Raw genomic sequence first — 24,719 nt, forward strand, 5'->3', positions numbered from 1 at the left:
GATGCTACACAGGGCCATGCCCTCCAGGTGACAAATTGGTTGCACTTAAGCGAGTCCTTGTCAAATACACATGAGAACTATTGTGGTGCCTGCTGTATGTCTGGTTCTATTGACTGTGGCCTTAGAAACTTCACATAACATGTGGTGGTTGATTTAGCATTCTAATGTAACTGTCACCTGAGAGGAATAGGCTGTAAATAAAGAATATTTGCCGTCAGCACTTTGATGAGCACTTATTGGGGGACACTGGCAGGAAGGGAATTTTAGGGACATAATCTGTGCTTTAATGAAACATCAGGGCAGTCATGGGTTATTAAAAAAAGCTTTTACTGGCAAAAATCTTTACTTCAATGGCAATTACATTTCAAATCCAATTGAGGCAAAGCAAATCCATATATACAGGATTACCAAACTTAATCTTAACAATCAAAAGTACAAAAACTATCAAAAACTATCTTTAGAATTGAGGATTAGCTTGTTGATTTGATCATTGTCTGTAATCACATTCTATTATTGTGCAGATTTTGACTTCTTGGGTGTTTTTATTCCTCCTTTTTTCTTGGGCGTTGAGAACTCCTTGTTGCAACACTCACAAACCCAGCAACCTGAGGAGAAAAAAACAATGTTGTTACATATCACAGTACATCCACATGAAACCAAAGGCTAAAAAATAGACTGCATTGTGGGATCCTTCAGACTAAAAGGCATCTAGACAAAAACCAGCTATTTATAACATTTGATTTCAACACTTATAAATCACTTTGACCACATTCCAAACATGAACTTTGATGTTTAATGTGCAGCTACACTAATTATAGCAAATTGAGGTAACAAACAACCCTCCTTGACTGCACAGTCTTGGAAAACTCTAAAAACAGATTTCCAATTTAGCATTATTCACCACAAGCCGACAAGTAGCTCAGTTGGCTAAGCAAATTAATACTGCTGTTTTCACATAAACCCAGCTAAATTCAATCACCTCAAAACTCCATATGAGACTACATTAGATAAAATGAGAGAGCGAGAGTGCAACAGCAAGACAGATATATATATTTTTTAAACACACCCACCCTTCCTTCCATGAAGTAAACACTGATCTAACACACATATTGATAGGAGTAAGCAATGATTCCATCACAAAGATTTCACCAAGGAAAGAAGGAATGATGCATCCTTAAAGTATTTACAAAAGCCCCAGAGAGAGAGCTCACCTAGAGGGATAGAGTCCAGGCCCACGCAAAAGGTGTGAAAGCCCCGGTCACACTTGTCACAGAACATCATCTCCTCCTCGTGGTGGGGCTGCTCACACACCGTGCATGTCTTACACTCCATGCACTGCCACGGGTAGGTCTTAATCAGGCCCATCAGCTCCTCACTCATATCCAGGCACGATGGGTGACCTGGGACACACACACACACACACAGAGCATCAATCGCACCACAGCACTACTCCAAATCACACCGCATAATCCCAATTTGTGATCACGACTAGGCTAATCAAACAAAGTTCTGCTGCTCATATTTTAGAAGCTTTATGTTCATTATGAACAATGCTATGTTGTAAATGCAAGCTAGTGTGATTTGTTTCAGTTTTAATTAAAAAACAAACAGAAGTTCCACTTACCACTGTTCTTGCACTGTGAGCAGTGAATGAGAGCTTCTGGCTTTCCTTTCTTGTTGGACTCCTTACCCTTCTGGCAAATGCCACATATAGCATTGGGTATGACCTTAGGCTGCAAGGGCAGAACAATGCTATAATTTTTAGCAACAAGGCCTAGTGCACCATGTGACAAAGGGCTTCTGAGCAACACACATTATACTGTACAATGTGTAAAAGCCTAAAAGGCCTGATAGGATGTATATATTCATTTATTTCACTCGCAATTGATCCAATCTTGTTAAGTGCTTCTTATTTCACACCCCCAAATAAGAATGACTAGAAATAGCCTATTGTCTAATTTTGAGAAGCTCCCACATAAAAAATGACCAGAAATTTGCTTGTAGACATCACTTATATATAGTCGTGGGGACTGGGAGACTACGATAATTGGATCTCAAGAACTCCAAAGGCAAAACCCAAGAGGTCAAGTTGATTTAAGATTAATTTGGATGTGCCACGCTGTCCCCCATTGCCGCTCATAGCAGGTTAAACACTTGAATGTCCCTCCTGAGGAGACCGAGGTGTTTCCACCCATTGTTTTCCCACATTTATAAAAGGCAGTTAGCCAAAGTCATTTCTGACAGGAGGAAAACTCCTCTTTCCCTGCAGATATTTCATTACAGGATTGCTGCTAACACAATCAAAACATCTCTGTACAGTCTATTTGTTTGAAATCTTTATTTCAATGGTTAACTGTGTCTAAATACTGACATATCAAACGTTTTCCTACATAAAAAGTATTGTATTAGATAAGAGCAGTTAAAGCCTTTCTAAGAAACAAACAACGAAACGTGGAAGGGCGAACCGGAGGTTTGAGACACACAGTTAAGTTAATAAAGGATACAGCTAATTGAATATAAGATGTCATCACAGAAAGAGGGGTGCCAGCTAAACTAGGAGAACAAAGATTTAGCCAAAGGAAGGTATGACAATCAAAGGGACAACTTTAAGCCATTGCACTCAAATCAAACACGTAAGACACATGAAATTCTAAGAGAGAGACGTATACAAGTCAGGAACAAATTGAGCTTTGAAGGATCAACATAAACTGTACCTACTTAGGTGCACAGTCTGCACAAATATTGGGAATGTGTGCAAGCAATTGGGAGAATACAGCCAATGAGTATGAAGTAGGCTGTGTGTTCATGGAAATATCTATTTTTAAAATGTCAACCTGTTTGGTGTTGCCATCCTGAAATGTTTCATTTGACTGGTGCAAAACAAGAAGAAAGAAAGGGTTACATATTTTCTGTTAGACTTCAGATGGCTACCCCTGCAGTGTAGTGCCAACACAAGCAATTTATACCATTATGATTCTGAAAATAATCAATTTCTTGTACAGTTCCTGAACTCTACCTTACATTAAAATTATAATAAAGTAAACTTTAAGGCCATGTTCTCTATGGCGACAATAATAGGTTGGGTAAATTATTCTGCAAGTATTGTATCTGTATCGGCTTCAGTCTTAAATTCAATGAGCACCGATATTGGAAAGTTATAGTTACATTCTGAACACATCTATGATGCATTACATACCTAAAATTAAATGGAGGGTAAGTAGATAAAAGTTTTACAAAGTTTGGTTTAAAAGTGTGGTGTGCACTCAAAATAAATAATTCTAATTCCCTTCGGAAACATGCTGATTGGAAACGTAACAGACAACTCCATCCCTGTGGAAAGTTATGAGCTCTCCACATCCATCAATGACCAATGATCAAATCCTGATGTATGATATGGTGTTTGTGGTGTAGTAATACTAGTCATACCATGACAAGCTATGTATATTTGTGCTTACTGCTCTTGCTGTCGTTTTTGGCAAACTAAATTGTATTAATCTGCCATGTTGCCCTTGCAGTAAAACAGATGAGAGTAAATTGCCAGATTGACAGAAAGTAAATCATGTTGATCCCGGAAATGCCACTAATCAATAATTTAAACTTAACACAACAATACATTTCAGAGGCAACCGAAAGTAAAAAAGCCAACATATAGAATGTGTATTAACAGGCCTCTGGCACACTGACATTGTGTTCTCCAGTCTCATAATAAACAAAGAACAGTCTGTAAGGTAATATCAAACAACCGTTATAGAATAACGGCACAAGAATACTGGTTTAAAAGCATACTAATATACACAGATATAACTTGAATTATAAAACTTTCAAACACTCAAGTATTAACGTAATTTTAGTGCTACTACTAAATAAAATGTATGCATCTTATAAAGTCTGTATCATAAGAAATATGTTGTTTAAAAACAATGAATCTAGCAGCCAAATATACTGTAACTGCTCTCGTCTTAATTAGCCTGTTGCTAAGTACACAGAAAAGAGGTATATTAAGACATTCAAAGAATAGGGTAAAAAATGTATAAGTCTTTAAGACCAATCAAAAGTGCAGTGAAGAACAAGTCCCAGATGTGACAGAACTACTCCAAAATGTTATTGCTCATAAAGTCTGATATGGAACCATCAGTTTTTTAACCATATGGTTGATATGGCACCATCAGTGTATTAACCATACGGTTGGTATGGAACCATCACTGTTTTAAAGAGACTTTCCGGAAGATTTGCACTTTTTAGCCAGTAGTTCTGAAAGTAACGCTCAAGAGCCAGAGCGGGTCCCCTAAAACTGCTTACATGTGCAGTACGTCATTGCTCTCTCTCTCTCTCTCTCTCTCTCTCTGCTGTGTCACTGAGCCGTTGGGCCCATCCTGCAACCTCATTGGATAACGCTGGGCTGGGCTAGGACAGCCTTCTTCTTTCACTGTGCAACTCGTCAATGTGCATCTTACTAGCTGTCACTCAAAATGGCAAGGGGCTGAAGCAGATTGGCTGGAACTCTAATTGCTAGGGGGCTGACCCACGTGGGTCAAGCCTGCAGTGCTCAAAATGGCAAAACAGCTTCCAGAAAACAGTTGCTTTCAAACTAGGGATTTTGTGGCCAATTGAGGTAAGACAGTAATTTTTCTCATAGATTATGCATGTATGAACTACACATTGACACATCCAGCCCAAAGCGGGAGGTTTAAAAAATACTTAAGTAGTCGCCAAAGATCCGGAATGTCTCTTTAACCATAGGGTCGGTTCACAACCAAACTGGACCAATTGGAAAGGGAAGGCAGAGTGCTGCCACAAGAGAGAATTATTGCCAACTGGTGGAGTGTTAATGTGTCTGTTAGGAGTGACAGGGCCAGAAATCGGGGTGGGGACAAAGGAGGGTCTCTCTACTGAAAGTGCTGAAGAAGCTGGAAGAGGTGGCAGAGTAGGGGAAAGGGAAGAGAAGTGCTGTTGGAGAAAGTCAGGGGCTTTTTTCTTCTACCTTGTACCCAGGGACAGATTTGTGTTGGTTGGGGCGTGGGGTGGCATCTTTAGCCGGGGTGGCAGTCCTGTCCTTGGCCTTGCCCTTTGACTGCACTCCACTGTGCTGACTGTCCCCATCTGAAGTGTTTCCAGATGAGCTGTCCTGTAAACACAATTCAGTTCTTACTATTCAAGCAAGCTGCCATGGAGTTTACATAGAAGTCAACTTACAAAGCATCTCTAGGCATTTCATTGTCATTGCATCTCTAGCTCTGAAATCAAGTGAAGTGTGTAAAAACATTTCCAGAATCCAGTTCCTTACTGAATTTTTCTTGCCCTCTTCACCCTTGTTTTCATCTGCGTCATCCGAATCCCCATCGCTGTCCAGGGCAGGCAGCTCCGGGTCCAGTGGGGGCTCGAACAGGGCTGTGTTCAGGGGCAAGTAGCGCAGTTCGTTGGGAGAGTACCTGTATCAAACACAGGAACATCAATTTATCAGCTATTCAAACATCTTTAGAGGTCAGGACCTCATTCATGAAGACTAGTTTTTTGGTTAGTGAACCGTACCTTTTGTAATAGTCCTGGAACTGCCCAGGGATGAGGGCCACTGGATAGGGTCCAGTCTTGGTTCTCTCTGGGGGAAGGACTTTATACCTCCCTTGGGGTACTTGGATAATCTGTTAGAAAGTTAGTTGAAACTTACTTCAATTACACGTTCATATCCACATAAATAAGTAATACAGTTTATCAATGTACTGATATACTGTATCTCCTCAAACATGAACAAGTGTGAGTTCTTATAAACACATACAAAATATGTATGACTACTAAGCCTATATGTGTATATTTAAGGTATTAACGTACATGTGTCTGAAGGTCAAAATATGCCCTTCTCTCTTCCATCCTTTCCCTGTTGAAGTTACTGTTGAACTCAGCAGCTTTCTTGGCAGCTTTCTTTATGTACTCTGGCACTTTACTGGCTTCAACCTTCTGATGGTTTTGTTGCTGCATTTTCTAGGAGATATAAAAAAATAAAAAATAAAAATGTTACCACCGCAACATATTGAATAATCATGTCAACAGTTAATGTACTGTGAGTGAAAATATAATCTGGAAACTCAAGTCAAAGACTGTTGTAACATGCATTTACACTCCCATTTATCATCCACACCAAAGCTACACTGCTCAAAAAAATAAAGGGAACACTTAAACAACACAATGTAACTCCAAGTCAATCACACTTCTGTGAAATCAAACTGTCCAATTAGGAAGCAACACTGATTGACAATACATTTCACATGCTGTTGTGCAAATGGAATAGACAACAGGTGGAAATGATAGGCAATTAGCAAGACACCCCCAATAAAGGACTGGTTTTGCAGGTGGTGACCACAGACCACTTCTCAGTTCCTATGCTTCCTGGCTGATGTTTTGGTCACTTTTGAATGCTGGCTGTGCTTTCACTCTAGTGGTAGCATGAGACGACGGAGTCTACAACCCACACAAGTGGCTCAGGTAGTGCAGCTCATCCAGGATGGCACATCAATGCGAGCTGTGGCAAGAAGGTTTGCTGTGTCTGTCAGCGTAGTGTCCAGAGCATGGAGGCGCTACCAGGAGACAGGCCAGTACATCAGGAGACGTGGAGGAGGCCGTAGGAGGGCAAAAACCCAGCAGCAGGACTGCTACCTCCGCCTTTGTGCAAGGAGGAGCAGGAGGAGCACTGCCAGAGCCCTGCAAAATGACCTCCAGCAGGCCACAAATGTGCATGTGTCTGCTCAAACGGTCAGAAACAGACTCCATGAGGGTGGTATGAGGGCCCGACGTCCACAGGTGTGGGTTGTGCTTACAGCCCAACACCGTGCAGGACGTTTGGCATTTGCCAGAGAACACCAAGATTGGCAAATTCGCCACTGGCGCCCTGTGCTCTTCACAGATGAAAGCAGGTTCACACTGAGCACATGTGACAGACGTGACAGAGTCTGGAGACGCCGTGGAGAACGTTCTGCTGCCTGCAACATCCTCCAGCATGACAGGTTTTGAGCACATCTGGGACATCATGTCTCGCTCCATCCACCAACGCCACGTTGCACCACAGACTGTCCAGGAGTTGGCGGATGCTTTAGTCCAGGTCTGGGAGGAGATCCCTCAGGAGACCATCCGCCACCTCATCAGGAGCATGCCCAGGCGTTGTAGGGAGGTCATACAGGCACGTGGAGGCCACACACACTACTGAGCCTCATTTTGACTTGTTTTAAGGACATTACATCAAAGTTGGATCAGTCTGTAGTGTGGTTTTCCACTTTAATTTTGAGGGTGACTCCAAATCCAGACCTCCATGGGTTGATACATTTGATTTCCATTGATACTTTTTGTGTGATTTTGTTGTCAGCACATTCAACTATGTAAAGAAAAAAGTATTTAATACGATTATTTCATTCATTCAGATCTAGGATGTGTTATTTTAGTGTTCCCTTTATTTTTTTGAGCAGTGTATAAAAAAATAAAAAATAAGCAAAGACGAAACTGTAACTTTGAGTCAACTAAAATGTGTCAATCTTGCGGAGCATACTAACATTAGTGATACGCTCTGAACTGAGAGTACTTACAGAGTACTCTTTTGCTATCCTCTGGCGCTCCCTCTCTTGGAGGATGACAGAATACTCAGCATGCTTGCCCGGGTACTCCTTGATCATCAAATCAATTACTTCATCACTTCGTAAAGCAGTCAAGCCTGGAAAAAGAGATTCACAATTACTTAATGTATACAGTTTCAAGGTACAGTGGGGAAAAAAAGTATTTAGTCAGCTACCAATTGTGCAAGTTCTCCCACTTAAAAAGATGAGAGAGGCCTGTAATTTTCATCATAGGTACACGTCAACTATGACAGACAAATTGAGGAAAAAAAATCCAGAAAATCACATTGTAGGATTTTTAATGAATTTATTTGCAATTATGGTGGAAAATAAGTATTTGGTCACCTACAAACAAGCAAGATTTCTGGCTCTCACAGACCTGTAACTTCTTCTTTAAGAGGCTTCTCTGTCCTCCACTCGTTACCTGTATTAATGGCACCTGTTTGAACTTGTTATCAGTATATAAGACACCTGTCCACAACCTCAAACAGTCACACTCCAAACTCCACTATGGCCAAGACCAAAGAGCTGTCAAAGGACACCAGAAACAAAATTGTAGACCTGCACCAGGCAGGGAAGACTGAATCTGCAATAGGTAAGCAGCTTGGTTTGAAGAAATCAACTGTGGGAGCAATTATTAGGAAATGGAAGACATACAAGACCACTGATAATCTCCCTCGATCTGGGGCTCCACGCAAGATCTCACCCTGTGGGGTCAAAATGATCACAAGAACGGTGAGCAAAAATCCCAGACCACACGGGGGGACCTAGTGAATGACCTGCAGAGAGCTGGGACCAAAGTAACAAAGCCTACCATCAGTAACACACTACGCCGCCAGGGACTCAAATCCTGCAGTGCAAGACGTGTCCCCCTGCTTAAGCCAGTACATGTCCAGGCCCGTCTGAAGTTTGCTAGAGTGCATTTGGATGATCCAGAAGAGGATTGGGAGAATGTCATATGGTCAAATGAAACCAAAATATAACTTTTTGGTAAAAACTCAACTCGTCGTGTTTGGAGGACAAAGAATGCTGAGTTGCATCCAAAGAACACCATACCTACTGTGAAGCATGGGGGTGGAAACATCATGCTTTGGGGCTGCTTTTCTGCAAAGGGACCAGGACGACTGATCAGTGTAAAGGAAAGAATGAATGGGGCCATGTATCGTGAGATTTTGAGTGAAAACCTCCTTCCATCAGCAAGGGCATTGAAGATGAAACGTGGCTGGGTCTTTCAGCATGACAATGATCCCAAACACACCGCCCGGACAACGAAGGAGTGGCTTCGTAAGAAGCATTTCAAGGTCCTGGAGTGGCCTAGCCAGTCTCCAGATCTCAACCCCATAGAAAATCTTTGGAGGGAGTTGAAAGTCTGTGTTGCCCAGCGACAGCCCCAAAACATCACTGCTCTAGAGGAGATCTGCATGGAGGAATGGGCCAAAATACCAGCAACAGTGTGTGAAAACCTTGTGAAGACTTACAGAAAACGTTTGACCTGTGTCATTGCCAACAAAGGGTATATAACAAAGTATTGAGAAACTTTTGTTATTGACCAAATACTTATTTTCCACCATCATTTGCAAATAAATTCATTGAAAATCCTACAATGTGATTTTCTGGATTTCTTTCCCTCATTTTGTCTGTCATAGTTGACGTGTACCTATGATGAAAATTACAGGCCTCTCTCATCTTTTTAAGTGGGAGAATTTGCACAATTGGTGGCTGACTAAATACTTTTTTCCCCACTGTAAGGAGTGGCCTAATTCCCCAAAACAACTATTGGGATGGCTTTGGCCCAAGCTCTTCCTGATTACGCAACAACTCCATGTTTCTAAGTTCTCACCCAAGGTGCACTGTGTCTCGGTGATGACATTTTGCTCCCTCAGATATAGCTTCTCCTTGTGGGAGAGGTCTCTCCTTTCCAAATCTAAAAGAATAATTTATTGAATTTATTGGATAATTAAAAGTAGTAGGCTGCTCCAACCAGAGACAACATTACATATATAAAAAAATTGACGATATAAACAAAGCCTGAAGGTTTATTTCCTTTGATGGTCCTTTGTAGCTCAGTTGGTTGAACATCGAGCTTGTAACGCCAGTGTAGTGGGTGTATAAATGTATACACGCATGACTAAGTTGCTTTGGATAAAAGCGTCTGCTAAATGGCATATATTATTAAGATAAAGCATGGTTAGCCAGAGAGTGACCAGTTTAACATCAGTATAGCATACCGATAGACTCGTTATATCCTATTAGCCTAATCATCAAATTGACACACAATGATCCTACAGCATATATGCCAAACGTTAAGCCACATTACCTGGATATTTTCGCTTGAATGAAGTCACTCCCAGATATTCACTGACTTGTTCTTGCAACATATAGTACTCCCCACTGCCATCTGAGGGCCACCTGTACTCGGTCAGATTTTCTGCTGAGAAGTATGTGACCCTGGGGAAACGCACGTATGACTGAAAGGTTAAGAGCAGGGTAAAGTCTTAAGCCTATGTTAGACACGTAGGCTGCGTTTAGACCAGTCCAATTCTGATATTTCTTTCACTAATTGGTATTTTGACCAATCAGATCAGCTCTGAAAAAGATCTATGTGAAAAGATCTGATGTGATTGGTCAAAAGACCAATTAGTGAAAATAAATATCAGAATTGGGCTGCCTGTGAAAAAACAGCCTAAGTGTTTGTATTGGGGATTGGGCATTGGGCGTGGTCTATTAGGAAGTAGTGATGCAAATATGTCTATCTACGCCTTCAGATACGACCTTACCACATACCCAAGTTCCTGACTGGAGGTGTCGCAACTTCTGGAACTGTCGCCTGAACCCATGCGCCGCCTTTTTGGAGCTTGACTGCCATCATTGGACACTTCCTCAATGTCATCCTAAAAATACAGTTAGGATATACAAAACACCTTAAGTATTACTTGTTAAAGTTAATAGTTCTCTACAGAATAAAAGTTTGTTGGATGTTTTCAGATCTCAAGGGGTGAGTTAATTTCCTACACTGAACAAAAATGTAAATGCAACATGTAAAATGGTCTCATGTTTCATGAGCTGAAATAAAAGATCCCAGAAATGTTCATTACACACAAAAAGCTTATTTTTCTCTCAAATGTTGTGCACAAATTTGTTTACATCCCTGTTAGTGAGCATTTCTCCTTTACCAGGATAATCCATCTACCTGACAGGTCTGGCATATCAAGGCACTGATTAAACATCATGATCTTTACACAGGTGCACCTTGTGCTGGGGACAAAAGCCCACTCTAAAATGTGCAGTTTTGTCACAACACAATGCCACATACAGTATGTCTCAAGTTGAGGGAATGTGCAATTGGCATGCTGACTGCAGGAATGTCCACCAGAGCTATTGCCAAATAATTTAATGTTAATTTCTCTACCATAAGTAGTTTTAGAACATTTGGCAGTACATCCAACCGGCCTCACAACCTACTGTAAGTCGCTCTGGATAAGAGCGTCTGCTAAATTACTAAAATGTTTTTTTTTTTAATGTAAATAGCAAGCCTAGAGGTAACACATTCATAGATGCCAACTATAGTGCCTTCAGAAGGTATTCAAACCCCTTGAATTTCTCCACATTTTGTTGTGTTACAGCCTGAATTTTAAATGGATTAAATGAGTTTTTTTTTTTTTCACCTTTATTTAACCAGGTAAGCCAGTTGAGAACAAGTTCTCATTTACAACTGCGACCTGGCCAAGATAAAGCAAAGCAGTGCGATAAAAACAACACAGAGTTCCATATGGAATAAACAAAAACAAAACGTACAGTCAATAACACAATAGAAAATCTATATACAGTGTGTGCAAATGTAGTAAGTTATGGAGGTAAGGCAATAAATAGGATTACAGATGGGCTGTGTACAGGTGCAGTGATCGGTAAGCTGCTCTGACAACTGATGCTTAAAGTTAGTGAGGGAGATAAGTGTCTCCAGCTTCAGAGATTTTTGCAGTTCGTTCTAGTCATTGGCAGCAGAGAACTGGAAGGAATGGCGGCCAAAGGAGGTGTTGGCTTTGGGGATGACCAGTGAGATATACCTGCTGGAACACATACTACGGGTGGGTGTTGCTATGGTGACCAATGAGCTAAGATAAGGCGGGGATTTGCCTAGAAGTGATTTATAGATGACCTGGAGCCAGTGGGTTTGGCAACGAATATGTAGTGAGGGCCAGCCAACGAGAGTGTACAGGTCACAATGGTGGGTAGTATATGGGGCTTTGGTGACAAAACGGATGGCACTGTGATAGACTACATCCAATTTGCTGAGTAGTGTATTTTGTAAATGACATCGCCGAAGTCAAGGATCGGTAGGATAGTCAGTTTTACGAGGGCATGTTTGGCAGCATGAGTGAAGGAGGCTTTGTTGCGAAATAGGAAGCCGATTCTAGATTTAACTTTGGATTGGAGATGCTTAATGTGAGTCTGGAAGGAGAGTTTACGGTCTAACCAGACACCTAGGTATTTGTAGTTGTCCACATATTCTAAGTCAGACCCGCCGAGAGTGGTGATTCTAGTCGGGCGGGCGGGTGCAAGCAGCGTTCGATTGAAGAGCATGCATTTAGTTTTACTAGCGTTTAAGAGCAGTTGGAGGCCACGGAAGGAGTGTTGTATGGCATTGAAGCTTGTTTGTAGGTTTGTTAACACAGTGTCCAATGAAGGGCCAGATGTATACAAAATGGTGTCGTCTGCGTAGAGGTGGATCTGAGAGTCACCAGCAGCAAGAGCGACGTCATTGATATACACAGAGAATAGAGTCGGCCCGAGAATTGAACCCTGTGGCACCCCCATAGAGACTGCCAGAGGTCCAGACAACAGGCCCTCCGATTTGACACATTGAACTCAATCTGAGAAGTAGTTGGTGAACCAGGCGAGGCAGTCATTTGAGAAACCAAGGCTATTTAGTCTGCCAATAAGAATGCGGAGATTGACAGAGTCAAAAGCCAGGTCGATGAAGACGGCTGCACAGGACTGTCTTTTATCGATCGCGGTTATTATATTGTTTAGGACCTTGAGCGTGGCTGAGGTGCACCCATGACCAGCACGGGGGGGGGGGGGGGGGCATGGGCAAGTTGCAGCGGAGGGTGCAGAGCTGGTGGCCGGGGAAGGGGTAGCCAGGTGGATGTTGTGTTATTGGCCTACACACATAATTCCCCATAATATCGAAGTGGAATTGTTTTAAGAAATGTGTACAAATGAATTAAAAATGAAACGCTGAAAAATCTTGAGTCAATAAGTATTCAACGCCTTTGTTATACCAAGCCTTAATACGTTCAGGAGTAAAAAATATCCTTAACAAGTCACATAAGTTGCATGGACTCACTCTGTGTGCAATAATAGTGTTTAACATAATTTTTTTAATGACTACGTCATCTTTGTACTCCACACATACAATTATCTGCAAGGTCCCTCAGTCGAGCAGTGAATTTCAAACACAGATTCAACCACAAAGACCAGGGAGGTTTTCCAATGCCTCGCAAAGAAGGGCACCTATTGGTAGATGGGTACATTTAAATAAAGCAGACATTGAATATCCCTTTGAGCATGGTGAAGTTATGAATTACACTTTGGATGGTGTATCAATACACCTAGACACTACAAAGATACAGGCGTCCAAACTCAGTTGCCAGAGAGGAAGGAAACCGCACAGGGATTTCAACATGAGGCCAATGGTGACTTTAAAACAGAGTTTAATGGTTATGATAGGAGAAAACTGAGGATGGATCAATAACATTGTAGTTTCTCCACAATACTAACCTAAATGACAGAGTGAAAAGAAGGAAGCCTGTACAGAATAGCAATATTCCAAAACATGCATCCTGCTTGCAATAAGGCACTAAAGTAAAACTGCGAAAAAATATGGCAAAGAAATTAACTTCATGTACTGAATACAAAATGTTATATTTTCAAGCATGGTGGTGGCTGCATCATGTTATCGGTATGCTTGTCATCAGCAAGGGCTAAGCAGTTTTTTAGGATAAAAATAAACGTAATAGAACTAAGCACAGGCAATATCCTAGAGGAAAACCTGGTTCAGTCTGTTTTCCAACATACACTTGGAGCCAAATTAACCTTTCAGCAGGACAATAACCTAAAACATAAGGCTAAATATACACTGGAGTTGCTTACCAAGACGACATTGAATGTTCCTGAGTGGCCTAGCTACAGTTTTGACTTAAAAATCGGCTTGAAAATCTATGGCAAGACTTGAAAATGGCTGTCTAGCAATGATCAACAACCAATTGACAGAGCTTGAAGAATTTTAAAAGGAATAATGTGCAAATGTTGTACAATCCAGATGTGCAAACTGCAAAGCTCTTAGACTTACCCAGAAAGACTCACAGCTGTAATCGCTGCCAAAGGTGATTTTAACATGTATTGACTCAGACGTGAATACTTACAGTTGAAGTCGGAAGTTTACATACACCTTAGCCAAATACATTTAAACTCTGTTTTTCACCATTTCTGACATTTAATCCTAGTAAAAATGTACACTCAATTAGTATTTGGTAACATTGCCTTTAAATTGTTTAACTTGGGTCAAACGTTTCGGGTAGCCTTCCATAAGCTTCACACAATAAGTTGGGTGAATTTTGGCCCATTCCTCCTGACAGAGCTTGTGTAACTGAGTCAGGTTTGTAGGCCTCCTTGCTCGCACACACTTTTTCAGTTCTGCCCACAAATATTCTATAGGATTGAGGTCAGGGCTTTGGATGGCCACTCCAATACCTTGACTTTGTTGTCCTTAAGCCATTTTGCCACAACTTCGGAAGTATGCTTGGGGTCATTGTCCATTTGGAAGACCCATTTGCGACCAAGCTTTAACATCCTGACTGATGTCTTGAGATGTTGCTTCAATATATACACATCATTTTCCTTCCTCATGATGCCATCTATTTTGTGAAGTGCACCAGTCCCTCCTGCAGCAAAGCACCCCCACAGCATGATGCTGCCACCCCCGTGCTTCACGGTTGGGATGGTGTTCTTCGGCTTGCAAGCTACTCCCCTTTTCCTCCAAACATAACAATGGTCATTATGGACAAACAGTTATATTTTTGTTTAATCAGACCAGAGGACATTTCTCCAAAAAGTACGATCTTTGTCCCCATGTGCAGTTGCAAACCGTAGTCTGGTTTTTTTATGGCGGTTTTGGAGCAGTGGCTTCTTCCTTGTTGAGCGGCCTTTCAGGTTATGTCGATATAGGACTCGTTTTACTGTGGATATAGATACTTTTGTACCCGTTTTCTCCAGCATCTTCACAAGGTCCTCTGCTGTTGTTCTGGGATTGATTTGCACTTTTCACACCAAAGTACGTTAATCTCTAGGAGACAGAACGCGTCTCCTTCCTGAGCGGTATTGACGGCTGTGTGGTCCCATGGTGTTTATACTTGCGTACTATTGTTTGTACAGATGAACGTGGTACCTTCAGGCGTTTGGAAATTGCTCCCAAGGATGAACCAGACTTGTGGAGGTCCACAATTTCTTTTCTGAGGTCTTGGCTGATTTATTTTGATTTTCCCATGATGTTAAGCAAAGAGGCACTGAGTTTGAAGGTAGGCCTTGAAATACATCCACAGGTACACCTCCAATTGACTCAAATGATGAAATCAGAAGCTTCTAAAGCCATGACATAATTTTCCTGAATTTTCCAAGCTGTTTAAAGGCACAGTCAACATAGTGTATGTAAACTTCTGGCCCACTGGAATTGTGATACAGTGAATTATAAGTGAAATAATCTGTCTGTAAACAATTGTTGTGTCATGCACAAAGTAGATGTCCTAACCGACTTGCCAAACTTATAGTTTGTTAACAAGAAATTTGTGGAGTAGTTGAAAAACGACTTTTAATGACTCCAACCTAAGTGTATGTAAACTTCCAACTTCAACTGTATGTAAAATATCACAAAACATGTTTTCTCTTTGTCATTATGGGGTATTCTGTGTAGATAGGTGAGAGAAAAAAATAGATTTAATCCATTTTGAATTCAGGCTGTAACACAACAAAATGTGGAATAAGTCAAGGGGTATGAATACTTTCTGAAGGCACTGTCCCTTTAGCATCTATTGATGATAGTATCTTCTGGCCAGGGGAGTTTTGTCAAGAGCCCCGACGCTTGTTCTAAACATTAACACGCATCTCTTGCGGTATGGTTTTGGAAACAGAAGGAACAGATCTTTCTTATCAGCGATAAATATATATATTTTTTTTAAGGATAAATTACCACACACTAGGGGTGTGAACGTTTAAACGTCAAAACTTGTGGTCCTTAACGTTAAGAAAAATCCTAAACGTTTCCCCACGAAATGTTTATGGCAGTGCAGTTACCACAAAACATATTATTTTCCGTGTTAAAGCCTAACTAGACAATAGGCTATAAAGGCCGGGGAAAGTTGTGTAATTTAAATAGAATTTTAGGCTACTTTGGTGAATTTGCAAGGCATGCAAGATAGATTACCAAGACATATGCGCACCACGCTTTTTTCTGCCTGCCCCCTCCTCGCTCTCCCTCGCGCTGGCTTGCCTGGGGCATATTCATTACACAGATTCTGTTGCAAAATGTATCTTAAGCGAAAGCAAACCGAATGAAACGGGGAGGGAGAGACCTACCTGCTATTGTCCAATAGAAACTCTCCTTTTAGTTGCAAAAAGTTTTGCAACTGTTTCGACTAATGATTACACCCGTGCTCTTTCTCTTTGTGTGTGTTCAGTCTTGGCAACTAAATCAGTCTCCTCCGTTCCAAAAATACTGCATCTTAAGAGTCGATTCCTTACGAATCTAATCTTGACACTCAGAAATGGGAGTCGACGTGCAAGGAGGAATCAATTATTTTGGAGTCGACGCTCCATGACTACGTCGTTAACAGTTGGAAAAATGGCAGAGAAAGGCAAGCGATAGCAGCAAAGTCCTGTATGGCAATACTTTGAGAAGGTACATGAGAAGGAAATGCTAACTTTGCGAGGTGGAATTGAGGTACAGTAATGGTAGTACAGGTGCAATGCTTAACCATCTGAAAAGGACGCACCGTGAGACCCAACCCGTTGCTGGCAGTAGCGCAGCTGCATTGTGAATGCGCATGGAATTTTATGAAACGTTCTATCGTTTTAACGAAAACCCGATATAGAAAAGGGCCGTTTTAAAAGTTAAGAAAATTTGTAAATTTGTCACATCCCTACTACACATCTTTATAGGGTTAGGGTTCCCACATTGCCATATTTCCATGTTGCAGCGCTTGTTTACATTAAACCGATGGAAGACTGATACCACTAGCTGTTCTAATTAGCCATCTGCGTCTCCAAACACCTGTGTGTAAACGGAAGACTGATACCATAAACCTGGTCACTGAAAAATACTGTTGGCTGCAACTGTGTTGAAACTACTTAACAGTAAGTGTATATTTTGCATTTGTGAAATTATTTTGATGTGATATGAAAGTAAAGGGCTTTATGTTTATAGGACTGTACCGCAATTGAGAATACATTCACATTTAGATGGAGTTTTATCAATTGTGCCTGACAAAGCCAATTCGCCTCGAAGCAGAACACGTAAGGTCCTTGGACTATAAGAAGTAACATTAGTCTCATTAAGTCCATTATTGGGCTAGCCAGTGGAGGCTGCTGAGGGGAGGACGGCTCATAATAATGTCTGGAACGGAGCAAATGGAATGGCATGAACATGTTCTGTGTATTTGATACCATTCCACTTATTCCTCTCCAGCCATTTCCACAAGCCCGTCCTCCCCAATTAAGGTGCCACCAACCTCCTGTGGCTAGCCTTGAGGTAGGCCTAGTCCCAATTGTAGTGATGCCCTCCATTGTCTGTACCGCATAGCCGCGCACATTTACATAGAACGTCCCTTGTCTGTCACGAATGTTGAATCAAATTTTAACTTAATCTGACGATTGTCCATGGGGTTGGTCCTTCAACTGGTTGTAATTTAAGACAAAATATCCACAGTAAATAATTATTAAACTGACTTCCAAACGCAGGTCTCTGTGTGGCAATCAAGAATTTGTTTGGTCATGACCCAAGGCACGTGCACAAGACGGAAGAATATGCTTGCGATGCATTCATACTATCCCAAGTCTTGCAGGTGTTTACATGGTTTTGCGCATGTGCCAGGTGATAGACTTTAATAGCAGTACCAGCGCTCTAAAAAGTCAAGTAAATAATACTTTCCTGTGGATGTTTTTTTATTTTATTTATTTACTTTTACCCCCTTTCTCCCCAATTGTCATGATATCCAATTGGTAGTCAGTCTTGTCCCATCGCTGCAACTCTCCTACAGACTCGGGAGAGGTGAAGGTCGAGAGTCATGCATCCTCCGAAACACAACCCTGCCAAGCCGCACTGCTTCTTGACACACTGCTCGCTTAACCCGGAAGCAAGCCGCACCAATGTGTCGGAGGAAACGCCGTCCAACTGGCTACCGATTTCAGCTTGCAGGCGCCCGGCCTGCCACAAGGAGTCGCTAGAGCGCGATGGGACAAGGAAATCCCGGCCGGTCAAACCCTCCCCTAACCCGGATGACGCTGGGCCAATTGTGCTCCGCCTCATGGGTCTCCCAGTCATGGTCGGCTGTGACAGGCTGCAGCCTGGAATCGAACTCAGGGCTATAGTGACGCCTCAAGCACTGCAGTGCCTTAGACCGCTCGGGAGGCCCTCCTGTGGATATTTTGTCTCCAATTTCGACCGTCTGCACAGACAACTGGTCGAGTAAATGTATTTAACATTCTACCTTGTAAGGAAACTTTCCAAGTTTTTGCAGTGCTTTGTTTCAGACGGTATACCAAGAATTGGTATCACAGTCTGATTTATTAGGCAAGCCTAGAGGCAAAACAAGGAGCATTGGACTTGGACAGAAGTCTAATGAGACACGATGTAAACAAAAACTATGATATACTGGCACACTAAACAGCTAGTTAAGTATCTAGCTAGATAGCGAGACACTATGCTAGCTAAGCAAGTTAGTTAGCTAACGGTATGGATAACTAGCTAGTAACGCTAGGTATTCCTAGTCGTTAACGTTAGTTAACAACGACACAATTTACAACACATCGATCTCCCCCATATAGTAACATAGCTAACAATAATCTACATAACAAGTGTCATGCGTTCAACAACGCTGAATAAAACTAGTAACTAACGTGGCCTACTACTGTATTAAATTGTAATTTGTAAATATTTATAAAGTTAGCTAACTAGCGAAACGGCGGTAGGTTTGATGACAACAAAGGAGTTTGAGGTTGATGTGTTTTCGTTAGCGCGCACCTTAGCATGTTGTCTTCAACACATTATTAGCATGTATATGGCCAGCAATGTGTATATTGTGTTAAGATATATTTGCCAAGTTTACCTTTATAGACTGCGCTCCCGGGGTCGCAGGGTTGCTATCGCAAGGTCTGGGTGGGAGAACTGTAGCCATGTTTAGCGGCTACTAGCTAGCTAGTTTCAGAGATGCACACTAGGATAATAATGTTACCGACTGGAAACAGACACGGAACAAATGTTCCACAAACAAATGTTCCTCAAATTATGTCCAACTCTAAATTGGGCAAAGCGGACGTGGTTGGCTTAGATTGTTGACATGTTAACTACATTTCGTCTCCAATGTTTACTGGAAACATAAATACATTTGCACAATGAGCACTTTCTCTCAAATATATCGTTATAGTGGTTAGCTAGCAAGCGAATTTTAGCATTCACACGAAATCAGTCAAAACACCTCAACAAGACATGGTGCAAGCCAAGAACAAGATTAAACTAGCTGAAACGAGTCACTTAAGATTCCCGACATGGCAGTTTCTTGTCATTGTTGGTAGCTGTCTGGCCATCCAGAATTACAACAACTCACGGACTTCTGCCCCATTGAAGCTTGCGCATCGTTTTCGTGACGTTGTCAGCTAACCCATCTATAAGGGTGGGGATAATTTTGTACATACATTTTTGCCACAACCAATCAAATCCAAATCAAATGTATTGATCTCGTACACAGATACGTTGATGTTAAAGCAGGTGCAGCGAAATGCTTGTTTCTAGCATCTGTAATCATCAAGTGCTTTGAAAGGCTGGTTATGGCTCACACCTCCCATCATCCCAGACACCCTAGACCAGGGGTCTCCAACAGGCAGTGGTGGAAACAGTACAACATTTTCATACTTGAGTAAAAGTAAAGATACATTAATAGAAACCGACTCAAGTAAAAGTGAAAGTCACCCAGTAAAATACTACTTGAGTAAAAGTATTTGGTTTTTAATATACTTAAATGTAATTGCAAAAATATTCTTAAGTATCAAAAGTAAAAGTAGAAATCATTTCAAATTACTTCTATTAGGCAATCCAAACAGCACAAGTTTCTTGTTTTTTTAATTTACGGATAGTCAAGGGCACACTCCAACACTCAGACATAATTTACAAATGAATTTGTGTTTAGTGAGTCCACAACATCAGAGGCAGTAGGGATGACCTGACCAGGGATATCCTCTTGATAAGTGTGTGAATTGAACCATTTTCTTGTCCTGTTAAGCATTTAAACTGTAAGAGTACTTTTGGGTGTCAGGGAAAATGTATGGAGTAAAAAGTACATGATTTTCAAAGACATCATTATTATTGTTGTTTATCCAGTCAGATAAACACTCCAAACAGTCAATCCTGGGCTCCCGAGTGGCGCAGTGGTCTAAGGCACTGCATCTCAGTGCTTGAGGCGTTACTACAGACTCCCTGGTTCGATTCCAGGCTGTATCACAACCGGCTGTCATTGGGAGTCCCATAGGGCGGCGCACAATTGGCTCAGCATTGTCCGGTGTAGGCTGTCATTGTAAATAAGAATTTGTTCTTAACTGTCTTACCCGAAAAACGGTGGGACACAGACCAACTACCAAAAAACAACTACCATGCTTTCACTTCATGCTGCTAGTACAAATAACATGTTTTTTTTTTTTTTTTTACACTGCATGGTTCATTTTTGTACCATGGTAGCTAGTACAATGAAAACAATTTTTTTTTGGACACTACCATGGCAGAAAAATACCATGGTATTTGCACTAGTACCATGGTATTTTTGTGCCATGGTAGTGACCAAAAAAACATGATAGTACCATGGTATTTTTTTTCATTGTACTACCATAGTACATTTTTGTAAGGGATTGACATTATCCCACCCCTGCATATCTCCCTCCTCTCTCTCTCTCTCTCTCTCCCGCCCTCTCAATTCAATTCAAAGGGCTTTGTTGGCATGGGAAACAAATGTTTACATTGCCAAAGCAAGTGAAATAGATAATAAACAAAAGTGAAAGACAAAAAATGAACAGTAAGCATTACTCACAAAAGTTCCAAAGGAACATTTCAAATGTCATATTATGGCTATACACAGTGTTGTAACGATGTGCAAATAGTTAAAGTACACAAGGGAAAATAAATAAACATAAATATGGGTTGTATTTACAATGGTGTTGGTTCTTCACTGGTTGCCCTTTTCTAGTGGCAACAGGTCACACATCTTGCTGCTGTGATGGCATACTGGTATTTCACACAATAGATATGGGAGTTTATCAAAATTGGATTTGTTTCTTTGTGGGTCTGTGTAATCTGAGGGAAACATGGGTCTCTAATATGGTCATACATTTGGCAGGAGGTTAGGAAGTGCAGCTCAGTTTCCACCTCATTTTGTAGGCAGTGTGCACATAGCCTGTCTTCCCGAGAGCCAGGTCTGCCTACGGCGGCCTCTCTCAATAGCAAGGCTATGCTCACTGAGTCTGTACATAGTCAGAGCTTTCCTTAATTTTGGGTCAGTCACAGTAGTCAGGTATTCTGCCACTGTGTAGTCTCTGTTTTTTTTTGTTAATTCTTTCCAATGTTTCAAGTAATTATCTTTTTGTTTAATCATGATTAGGTTGGGTCTAATTGTGTTGCTGTCCTGGGGCTCTGTTTGTGTTTGTGAACAGAGCCCAAGGACCAGCTTGCTTAGGGGACTTGGCAGCCTGGCGGGTAGGAGTGTTGGGCCAGTAACCGAAAGGTAAAAATCCTTAGTTCTGCCCCTGAGCAAGGCAGTTAACCCACTGTTCCCCGGGCGTCGAAGACGTGGATGTCGATTAAGGCAGCCCTCCGCACCTCTCTGATTCAGAGGGGCTGGGTTAAATGCGGAAGACACATTTCAGTTGAATGCATTCAGTTGTACAACTGACTAGGTATCCCCCTTTCCCTTTGTCCAGGTTCATCTCTCTGTAGGTGATTACTTTGTTATGGAAGGTTTGGGAATCACTTCCTTTTAGGTGGCTCTTTTCTGGATTTTGATAATTAGTGGGTATCGGCCTAATTATGCTCTGCATGCATTATTTTGTGTTTTACATTGTACAGGAAGGATATTTTTTCAGAATTCTGCATGCAGTCTCAATTTGGTGTTTGTCCCATTTTGTGAATTCTTGGTTGGTGAGTGGACCCCAGATCTCACAACCATAAAGGGCAATGGGTTCTATAACTGTTTCAAGTATTTTTAGCCAGATCCTATCTTTCTTTTTCTCCCTCTCTCCCTTCCTCTCTCTCTCCTCCCCCATGTATTCTCTCTTGCTCCTTCTACAATCTTGTCTCATTGCTGCAACTCCACAACGGGCTCGGGAGAGGCGAAGGTCGAGTCATACGTCCTCTAAAAAATGACCTGCAAAGCCTCGCTTCTTAACACCCGCTCGCTTAACCCAGAAGCCATCTGCACCAATGTGTCGGAGGAAACAACATTCAACTGACGACTTGAGTCAGCCTGCAGTCACCCGGCCCGCCACAAGGAGTCGCTAGAGCGCGATGAGCCAAGTAAAACCCCCCTGGCCAAACCCTCCCCTAACCCGGACGAAGCTGGGTCAATTGTGCGCCGCCCTATGGGACTCCCGGTCACGGCCGGTTGTGGGATCGAACCCCAGGCTGTAGTGACGCCGCAACACTGTGATGCAGTGCCTTAGATCCTGTCTTGGAGATCCAAGGACAATTCCTTCGACCTCATGGCTTGGTTTTCAACTCTGGGACCTTATACAGACAGGTGTGTGCCTTTCCAAATCATGTCCAATCAATTGAATTTACCACAGGTGGACTCGAATCAAGTTGTAGAAATAGCTAAATGATGATCAATGGAAACAGGATGCACCTGAGCTCAATTTCGAGTCTCATAGCAAAGGGTCTGAATACGTATGTAAATAAGGTATCTTTTTATTTTTAATGCATTTGCAACATTTTCTAAAAACCTGTTTTCGCTTTGTCATTATGGGGTATTGGGTGTAGATTGATGAGGAAAACAATTCATTTAATCCATTGTAGAATATGGCTGTAACATAACAAAATGTGGAAAAAGTGAAGGGGTCTGAATACTTTCTGAATGCACTGTATACCAATATATGGTCTGAGAAAAACAACATTGGCAGGGCAATTCAAACGTAGCCAATATGCAGTGATAATGTTTTGGGACTATAGCCTACTGCACAAACATCATTGCTACAAAACTGTTTTTAATTGGTTGCTGCATAGGCTTACGTTTTTTAAATCATGATTTTGACTCAGTGCTCTTGAAGGTTGGTGACCACCGGTATAGACAGTAAGGACACTATTTAAGTAGGAAAAGGTACGTAGAGCAATATTTACAGTGCCATCAGAAAGTATTCAGATCCCTTGACTTTTTCCACATTTTTGTTGTGTTTCAGCCTGAAATTTAAATAGATTAAATTGAGGTTTTTAGTCACTGGCCTACACACAATACCCCATAATGTCAAAGTGGAATTATGTTTCTTGAAATTTTTTACAAATTAATAAGAAATTAAAAGCTGAAATGTCTTGAGTCAATAAGTACAGTCAGTGCCTTGCAAAAGTATTCATCCCCCTTGGTGTTTTTCCTATTTTGTTGCATTACAACCTGTAATTGAAATGGATTTTTATTTGGATTTCATGTAATGGACATACACAATATAGTCAAAATTGGTGAAGTGAAATGAAAAAAATAACTTGTTTCAAAAGATAAATATCGGAAAAGTGGTGCGTGCGTATGTATTCACCCCCTTTGCTATGAAGCCCCTAAATAAGATCTGGTGCAACCAATTACCTTCAGAAGTCACATAATTAGTTAAATAAAATCCACCTGTGTGCAATCTAAGTGTCACATGATCTCAGTATATATACACCTGTTCTGAAAGGCCCCAGAGTCTGCAACACCACTAAGAAAGGGGCACCACCAAGCAAGCGGCACCATGAAGACCAAAGAGCTCTCCAAACAGGTCAGGGACAAAGTTGTGGAGAAGTACAGATCAGGGTTGGGTTATAAAAAAATATCTGAAACTTTGAACATCCCACGGAGCACCATTAAATCCATTATTTAAAAGATGGAAAGAATATGGCACCACAACATACCTGCCAAGAGAGGGCAGTCCACCAAAACTCACAGACTAGGCAAGGAGGGCATTAATCAGAGAGGCAACAACGAGACCAAAGATAACCCTAAAGGAGCTGCAAAGCTCCAAGCGGAGATTGGAGTATCTGTCCATAGGACCAATTTTTTTGGCCATCAAGGAAAACGCTATGTCTGGCGCAAACCCATCACCACTCATCACCCCGAGAACACCATCCCCACAGTGAAGCATGGTGGTGGCAGCATCATGCGGTGGGGATGTTTTTCATCGACAGGGACTGGGAAACTGGAATAGTTACGCTCAAATTCAGTTTTTTTGTCTTATTTGTTGTTTGTTTCACAATAAAAAATATTTAGCATCTTCAAAGTGGTAGGAATGTTGTGTAAATCAAATGATACAAACCCCGCAAAAATCCATTTTAATTCCAGGTTGTTGTCACGGTTTCGGCCGAGGCTGCCTCTCTTCCTTGTTCGGGCAGGCTTCGGCGTTCGTTGTCTCCGGAATACTAGCTGCCACCGTTGTATGTTTCATGTTCGTTTGCTTTTGTCTGTTTGTTGTGACACCTGTTTCTCGTTGAGCGTAATTAGTGTCCTATAAGTTTCTCGTTGTGTTTGTCTAGTGTTGTGTGTTATTGTATTATTTGCTGTCGTAGTGTTGCTTGTTTGTTGCATTCTCGCTCGGTTGAGCTTCTCTCCACTACGTTGGAGCATTTTTCGCACATGT

At 41.6% G+C, this 24,719-nt stretch overlaps 1 protein-coding gene across 2 annotated transcripts; it reads right to left on the reverse strand.

Annotated features, from left to right (window-relative positions):
• Positions 1–308: 308 nt before the first annotated feature.
• On the reverse strand, positions 309–19,110 carry phf10 (PHD finger protein 10). Of its 2 annotated transcripts, XM_084142329.1 has the most exons (12): positions 18,974–19,110; positions 10,380–10,486; positions 9,913–10,043; positions 9,436–9,519; positions 7,569–7,693; positions 5,827–5,976; positions 5,530–5,639; positions 5,285–5,429; positions 4,982–5,125; positions 1,625–1,733; positions 1,212–1,400; positions 309–605 (listed from the first exon to the last, which is right to left on the reverse strand). In XM_084142329.1, the coding sequence occupies exons 1-12, from the start codon at positions 19,040–19,042 to the stop codon at positions 511–513; spliced, it is 1,458 nt and encodes a 485-aa protein (XP_083998455.1). In that variant the 5' UTR covers positions 19,043–19,110; the 3' UTR covers positions 309–510. The 2 variants fall into 2 exon arrangements, with proteins under 2 accessions (XP_083998455.1, XP_083998456.1); XM_084142330.1 differs by lacking the exon at positions 18,974–19,110 and having other exon boundaries at positions 10,373–10,443.
• Positions 19,111–24,719: the final 5,609 nt, after the last annotated feature.

Source organism: Coregonus lavaretus (assembly GCF_964263955.1).
Source record: "Coregonus lavaretus genome assembly, chromosome: 25".
Lineage (NCBI taxonomy): Eukaryota > Metazoa > Chordata > Actinopteri > Salmoniformes > Salmonidae > Coregonus > Coregonus lavaretus.

What these genes read in the sequence shown, in the direction of transcription:
- phf10 (XM_084142329.1), bottom strand. Translation starts at nt 19,042, where the DNA reads ATGGCTACAGTTCTCCCACCCAGACCTTGCGATAGCAACCCTGCGACC. An exon ending in GGATAGCAAAAGAGTACTCT is followed by an intron (nt 5,977 to 7,568) that starts GTAAGTACTCTC and finishes TATATCTCCTAG; the next exon opens with AAAATGCAGCAACAAAACCA. An exon ending in CTCACAGTGCAAGAACAGTG is followed by an intron (nt 1,401 to 1,624) that starts GTAAGTGGAACT and finishes TGTGTGTCCCAG; the next exon opens with GTCACCCATCGTGCCTGGAT.